The following is an 8,662-nucleotide window of genomic DNA, read 5'->3' on the forward strand; positions in this document are numbered from 1 at the left end:
CACAGTTAACATTGGAAAGCATGCTTAATAGATTTCTCTGGGCAGGTCATAGGAAGCAAATGCATTGGACCAGTTGGCAAAAGCTGTGTGGAAGCACAAGTGCTGGCGGGCTGGGTTTTAAAAGTCTTATACAGATCTCTCAAGTCAATTTTTGTAAGATTTGGTTGATGTTCAAAGCTCAGAGTTCTCTTTGGGCTAAATTTTTGAAGAGCAAATACTGTAGAGAGATGCACCCCTCCCTTGTGAATAAAAGACTTGGGGATTCCAGGGCCTAGACCAATATGCTAAAAGTAAGATCTCAGGCTGGAAACCTATTAATCTAGAAAATTGGAGAGGGCAAGCTTAATATTTGGCTGGATAATTGGATTGGTGAGGGTTTAATCAACACTTCATCCAACCCTCAATTTAATCCTGCAACTCAGATGGCTGAATTATGGTTCAATGGTGATTGGAATCAGCAAGCTTTACAGAATATACTGGATAACAAAACTTTACAGAAGGTTATGAAAAGCAGCATTGATAGAGAAAGTAAAGATATCCTGATTGTGAAAAAGGTGTCCCAGTCTTTATCTGCAGCCATTACTAACTGCTGTTTTCCTCAACATAGAGTCAGTTGGAGTAAATGTGTGTGGAATAAATTCCTATCCCCTTCAATGTCATTTTTATCTTGGAGATTACTCCATGGCTTTCTGCCCACAGATGATATACTGAAGTTAAAAGGTTTGAGAGGTCCTTCTAAATGTGGGTTATGTAAATCCCATGAGGAAACCAATAAGCAATTATTTTTCCAATGTTCCACAGTTAAAAAGGTTTGGAACTGTTTAATTCCCAAACTGAAGTTAGAAACTATTCAATTGTCCTGGAATGATTTCTCCCTCAGCTATGGCAATGAAGAAGGATTGGCAGGACCAAGACTTACCCCCAATTTTTGTATCACTGCTTGGTTTATATGGATGGCTAGGAACAAGATTAAATATGAAGACATCTGGGTGGCAGCTGCTACCATTGCTACCAACTGCATCAGCTATTTGCAGAAATTATATTGTCATGGGAAGCTTCCTGATATCCTTCACAGTACATCCCATAGTCTTCCCAGAAAAATCAAGTATGCACTCATCCATTGGGATCCTCCACCGAAAGGGGGAGTTAAAGTAAACACAGATGGTAGCTTTTCTACTCCTTATGCTGGTATTGGAGGGGTGTTCAAAAATAATAATGGAAAGTGTTTACTCTACTTTCATTCTCCTGTTATTGCTAAGGACCCTTTGGAGGCTGAAACAGTGGCTATTTATTGGGCTATGTTTATGGCCCAAAAGTGTAGCTTCACATTACTTATCTTAGAATCTGACTCCAGGGTTCTTATCGATATGATTGAAGGGAGCTTACCTACTCTTTGGTACCTGTTGCAGTGGATTGAAATGATTCACTCCTTGGGAGAGGGTATTAGATCCTCATACTCCCATATATTGAGAGAAGGTAATAGGCCTGCAATTGGCTAGCTAAGGTTGGCCTTCATTCTGAGCTCCCTGGGGTAGGTACTTCTACTACCCCCCAATTAGAATTATTGTTGAAAGGAGACACTGTAGCTCTCCCTTTCATTAGAGTTTTTTCTATTTAAAGTGTTTGGGAAGGGACTTTTATGCTCCCTTCTCTTGTACCCACCTTTTTCTGTTTAATGAATTAGGAGCTATTGTCTCCTTTTAATATATATATATATATATATATAGAGAAGAAGAGTTGTTTTTATTTCTCCCACACCCATATCTTTCATAGTTTAAATGAAAGAGCATTAAACATCAATCCATGTATCTATCCCAAAATATAAACACAAGAATTGAGAGTTAGGCTCAATCAAATAAACTAAGAATTATATAAAATCTATGTAGTCTGCAAAAATCATTTTATTTATTTGTAAGCCGACCATTTCCCTTATTTAATATAAAAAATTAAATAGGGTTTATATTAAGTTGGTTTTGGAAAAGTTTCCTATAAGGGCAAGCCCTTATTGTTAAGTACATCCTAAATGACTGAAGTCACTCAAGAAAACTCTTGATAAAAATCAGGGTTCATTATCCTTAAGGAGTTCAAAAGATAAGACTTTCCAAAGAGATCAAACAAAGAGGTGTGAAAGGGGAATGACTCAAATTTGCAGCTTCTTACTTTCGAATCCAAAGTAAAAGACTAGGGGATGTCATAGATCTGGAGGATAACCACGGTGACTTCTCAAGCTACCCTATGGTTTGGCTTCAGTTTAGAGGAGAAATACTTAAATATTTCATCCTGCTAATTTTATTAGTTAGGGCTTACATTCATGTGAAACGATCACACAAATAGCCTGGAATATGTGAGGATTTAGGTCATGGCAAACAACAACATCCAAATCCTAAGACAATTTAGAGCTTATATTGTATAGCAGAGCCAAATAAAGGCCTAAAGATAAGTTGAACATTTAAGTCGCACCAGGAGGACAACCTCAAAATTCAATGGCTTGGATGTTTAATTCTAAGTAAAGAATGATTTAGGTGATATAGAAATGTTTTTCTGTTGAATATGGTAGTGCTGCCCATAATGCTAGCTCTAAGCTCCTAGTCGTGGTGAGTTTAAGTTTTCTAATGTGTTAAGTCATGATATTAAATAAAATGTTCTTAAGGGTCATGATTATTTAAATATTATGGGGCATGTTGAAGTTAATTAGAGCGACACCTGTTAGGATCCTACAGTCCCATCATTCTGGTACGACTATTTTCTTTGGATTCACTTAGTCCAAATGAATTTACTAAACTCAACTCAATGAGTTCCATTCTTTCATTTAGAATGTGGTTAGATCATTTAGAATGTGGGAAGTCTTATTAGCAACCGTAGGTTACCTCCTCTGAGGGATTTTCGATCATCCAATAGATACATTTTAATTTAGTTATGATTTTTGCTTTGTTATGTTTGTGAATAAATTTTGAGTTGTCTTATATTTTAAATATTGTGGCACTGAATTTTATTTTTTTTTTATTTTTAAATTTTGGTTTGGTTTTTGTAGCTTTCATAGCAGTTTTGGTTTTAGCATGCATGGTGACATCATTGTTTAACATGCAAATTTGAAGCAAGAAGTACAAAAACGAAAATGTAATAACTTCAAAGCATACCTGTTGACTCTTTATGTTCCTCCACCTGAAAGATTAGTTCTGACAACATGCAAATAGTTTTCTTGAGTAGATGAAGGTATAGCTACCAAACCCCAATTTGTTAGTTATTGAATCTCAGAAGATCTTAGTGGATGACTTTAGAACAAAGATATGGAATGTTCAATTTGCCCTTCAAAACATCCAAGAGACTTCAAAATGCTCGGGGCATGACCCTGAACCACTTTGAAGATTTCTTGAAATATTTTGAGTTCATTTTGGACTTATCAAATTGTTTCATTAATCATCCAAAGTTAAGTTAGGACTACCCCATTGCTCTGAGAAACTTGATATTTTGACTATTTCAATTATAGGACACTCAATTATTTAATTGATGTTTCACTTCAGAGTTATATGAGTGGGTGCCCCTAAAGCAATTTTAAGTCATTGAAGATTGTAGAGCCCGCAATTAAAGTAAGGCTTGTAGTGTTTAAATATGTTAATCACCAATCGTATTATCTTATAAATCCAATCAAATGGGTTTAATCATCGAGCCTGGATCACTACCAAGCCTTTAACAATCACAATGGGGGAAAGAAGTGTTTGTCAAATTTTTGGTTTAAATCATGTGTATTCTTGTTGAAAGATCACATCATCATCAACCATGGAATTAAAAATAAGTGAAATATTGTCTTTCTAACACAAGTCCATGACTTAAGAATCATCCAATTTTGATTATCTTCCAAGCTTTAGTGATTAAGGGAAATATGATTTTGCTTACGTCATGAATAAGGTGGCAAGTAAGTTCCTACCTTTTACCATTGTATTTCAATCATACAAACATGTTCATTAGGATCAATATTACTCATTTATCTTTGGTTAATCCTAAATTTTGATTAAGGCACCAAAACCTAAAATTACCATTTTGCTATTAGGGTTCTTCACTTCATAACTCATCAAGCGAAGCTCAAATGCCTTTGAGAATTTAAAGTGTCATGCCCATGCGATAATTAAAACATCATAGGTGAATAATGTGATTTAACTTAATTTAAATAATTATTTAAGTTTAAAAAATAGGATTTTTACATGTTAATTCATATAACTAACCAAAGCAAAGTTTTTTTTTTGTATATGAGAAAATTATTAGGGGTTCATTTAGGTCAGATAAACACTTAGGCTAAATTTCATGATTCTTAAAATTAAGTTTTTATTATTGTTATTTAATTATTAACTATTTTAAGGATATAATAAAGTAGAGAATAGTGTTTTATTTACAAAAAATATTTTTACAGTCTAATTAAACATCTCTAAATTTAGATAGCTGAGAGAAGCAAATTTTGTATTTTTGGGATTTTTTTTTATTTATTATGATTATTTTAATGAAAAAATAAGGAAAATTGACTTTTAACCTTTTAAAATTTATTTTTAACGTAGAAGAATTAGAAAAGATGTCTCAATGAGTTCTAAGTGATCAGGGGGTAATTAGACATATTTTCAAATATTTTTATATCTTTTAGATTTTTAAATATTTTTTTATTTTTTTAAAATTAAAATAAAAGTAAAAAATCAAGTATTTTATCAAAAATAACTTTTATTTTTCATAAGTGGCTCTGATCACATGGAACTCACAAAACCACCTTTCATAATTTTCTCAATTGTATTTAATTTAATAAAATAATTTTTGTACAAAAATACATGGTTTCCTTAAAAACTTAGTTTTAGTGCTTAAACTTAGGCAAATAATTTTTAAATTTTTACAGTGGGTACATATGATTTTTATAAACAATGTGGAAATGATTTTATCAATTCTTGATAAGTATCCAATTTACATAAATTAAAAAAAGTTGAATGCATTTAATTAATAATAAAAATGCAGAAAATATTTCAAATCATCACATTATTTTTCATAGGCTTCTTTAACCACAGGGAACCTACTAAAATTAACCTCATAATTTTCTAAGTGACATTTTAAATTTATATAATTAAAATAAGCCAAAATAACCATCTTAGATTGAAAATTTGAGTTAAGGGCACAGAGATGCTCTATAACCTTGAAAAAATCAGAGAACATCTCCTCTATGATGAGGAACAAACCCTAAAAATATCATACCTCCAAAGAGTGTTTACCAGTCAAACTACGCATCTATGATGCTCTAATCCTGTCAAAGGAGATGAGAGAGTCTCTAGTTACAGCTTTGCTTGACCTAGAGATCTGCTTAGCTCAATTGGCGAGCACATCCTCAAATTAAGGTTGCTCATTAAAAAAATAGCTTGGGGTAACCTTCAAAGATGAAGACTTGTTGCTTAATACTAAATGGCCTACGCAAAGTATAACAATAGTTGTGATGGTATTTTTAACTTATATTTCCTTATTTTGCAACAAACCAAAAATTTGATCCCCAAGAAAAATAAGAATTTAACTTTTTAATTTATATATATTTAAATTGAGATACTACGTAAGTATACATATCGTTATCGAGTAATATAGGACTTTTTGATTAAGACCTGGTTATCGAACCCACAGGGAGGATTATGCAAAATGCACTTTTTAGAAAGTTTTTTCTATTTTTAAAAAGATAATTACTTAAAAGGAAAACAATATTTGTAGGAATTTAAAACTTAAATATTTTTGGTATTTTTGATATTTTAACGAAACAGTAACCACTTAAAAAGATAACTAAAGTTTTTGTAGAAGAAAAGTACTTAATATTAAAATATCATTCTACTTGTCATGAATTAGTAATAAGTATGGAAATTCTGCTATGGAAGTATGCAAATTGTGTTGTGCCAAATAGGAGCAATAATTTCTTTTGCCCTTACTAGAGATGCTATAAAGAACATTGACTAATTTAAAGTTTGAATAGTTTTGAAGACCGGCTAGGCAAGGAAGATACTAGCTCTCACTCTAGAGTCCCCGCGATTCCCTCCACATGGGGGGAAACAATCTCCTATCAGAACCTAAAAAAATAAGCCAAGTTGGGGGCTTTAACATGTCACTTTAAAGTCCTCTAACTCTACACCCATTAATGAATATTTCCTTATTTATTTTGACTCAATCATATGAGCTACATTCTCATTCATACAACCTAATGTGATTGTTTCCAATTATTGACTGAGATAATACCAGCCCGGTTCTTACATGTTCTCACAACAAATTTTAACATCTAAATTGGCCAAATCAAGAAGTAAATGAAGTGCATGGATTTAAATCATCACAACTTCTTCCAACATTAAAGATCAATACTCTCCACAACTACTCAGAATCCATGGAGAAAACAAAACCACACTTTAGTTTAAAAGAAGAAATCCTTGTCAAACTAACAACAAGTATCAATTAAAACCAAAAGTAGTCTAAGACAAAAAGATAAAAACTTATCTTAAGTCCTCCACCAATCTTAAGTCCTCCACCAAACTTCTGAAGTTCCTTTGAATCTCTTCTCTTTTACAATCACTCAAAACAAAATAACAAAAAGGATAAAGTAAATAAAAAGTGGTTCTTAAAAATCTCTCCGAACTAACACCCCAGAGAAGGAACTAACTTCTTAAAAATCTCTCCGAACTAACACCCCAGAGAAGAACTTCATAACTTGTTAGTATTTTCAGGACTCTTTTCTAAGTCCTCTCTTCTTTCTTCTATAGTTTTCCAAGAGGTGCCTTGGGATCTCTTCAAAATGTGTCTTGATTCCTTGTATTTTCCCATGAGACGCATCCTTTCATGATAAATTTTGTCCATAGTGGTTACAACCACCAATTAAGCCAATGGATGCCTCAAAAACCACTTCAAAATTCATGAAAATCTATTTTACTCGTACAGTAACTGCCACTGCTAGTAACTGCCACTGGCACTTAAGTGCGGGGTCTCGAGGCTTAGGCGGAGCCTTCTATATTTAACCGGCACGTAAGCGCCACCAGCGCTTAGACGCCCAAACTCTTTTGTACAATTTTTAACCTTTTTGCTCCAAATTTGATCCATTTTCACTCCTATAAGCATTTTACCATTTTTACTTGTATATGTAATAAAAACACAAAAATACCTTCCATTAAAATGCAACATCTCAAAAATAGGTATAAAAATGTGTCTAAAAACGCTATATATTTTAGCTGTATCATAATCCTCCAAACTTAAAATGTTACTTATCCTCAAATGACACTTCAATCTTTAAAAGCCAGATATGTATGATATGTATATAAGTTTCTTTAGGAGTTACTGAAATATAGATTTAGAAATATAGTAGTCAAACTTAGAAAAAATAATTAGTAAATGAACCAACTTAAAGTTTGAAAATTTTTTATGTTAAGAACTATGAAAATATGAGTTTCTATCTAATTCGAAAATATTGTAAGTTCTCTAAATTTAGATTTAAGTTCTTTTATTTTCTCTACTTAAAAATTTTTATCAAAAATAATTTTACTTACTATATTATATTTATAAGCTTAAGATTTTATCAAGTCTTATACTTTGAAAAGATCAAATGTAGAAGCAATTTTTGATTAGGCACTAATCCTCAAGCTTTTCCTCTCTTACATTTCTTCTCCTTTAATGATTTTGAATTCCACTTCTCCTTTCCTAAAGTAGAGTCTTGATATAAAAAATTTACTTATAAATACAGTAATAGATTTGAAAATCATTTTATTAAAAGAAATTTAAGTATTTAAAAATAAAAGTCTAAATTATTTAAGTTTCTCAAAAATAAAATTTTTCGTACTAAAGATAGTCACTTATATTAATCATTTTCTATACTAAAAAATTTTTAACTTAAAGTTTTTCTTCTTTACTTAAAATTTTAATTAAATTTTCTTACTCTTAAATTTTCTTACTCATTTAAATTTTCTTACTCATTTCTGAAATGAAATTTTACTTGCCTAATATAACTTTGAATAAATAATCAATTTTTCTTTTAAAATCAAATTCACTTGTAGTACATTTGAGAACAATAAAGTTCCAGTTTTGAAAATATTTTTCATTCCTCCACAAAACTTAAATTTTTAACAGATTAAACAGTTTAGCATTAGATATATATAAGCATTTAAATTCTAATTATACAAGTATAAAACTAAAGATAGGAGTAAAATTAATTTTTGATAAATTTTTTCTATATTTTCATTTTAGTTTAACATGTAGAGATTCAAATAGACTTCTAAACAGTGGGTATAAAAGCAAACAACACATTAACATGATAAAAGAAAAACACAGGGTAGCAGTTTCTGAATTTCAAGTTTAAGATCTAAGCTAGCAAGATTTTCTAATTTATAAAAGATATGAAACTAAGTTAAGTTCTAAACTAACTAAATCACAGTACTAAACACAAAACAACAGTTACTACCCTAAAATTTTAAAAATGAAACACTGACTAACTCAACAAATACAACAACAACAGAACATAAAAATTCAAAACACAATATAAAAGATTGTCCAAAACAATTATGCAAATGTAGCAGGCTCAGACCACATAATTCATATCATATTACAATCATAAAATTAATATCTCAGCTCCACTCTTCATCCTCACATTCACCGCTGTACCATTTTTCTGCAGGCTCATAATCAA

General features: G+C 31.2%; 1 protein-coding gene across 1 annotated transcript; it reads left to right on the plus strand.

The window, feature by feature from the left end:
• Positions 1-422: 422 nt before the first annotated feature.
• LOC110037965 lies at positions 423-1,499 on the plus strand. Its single transcript, XM_020742715.1, has one exon. The coding sequence runs from the start codon at positions 423-425 to the stop codon at positions 1,497-1,499; it is 1,077 nt and encodes a 358-aa protein (XP_020598374.1).
• Positions 1,500-8,662: the final 7,163 nt, after the last annotated feature.

Source organism: Phalaenopsis equestris, unplaced genomic scaffold (assembly GCF_001263595.1).
Source record: "Phalaenopsis equestris unplaced genomic scaffold, ASM126359v1 Scaffold228045, whole genome shotgun sequence".
Taxonomy (NCBI): Eukaryota; Viridiplantae; Streptophyta; class Magnoliopsida; order Asparagales; family Orchidaceae; genus Phalaenopsis; species Phalaenopsis equestris.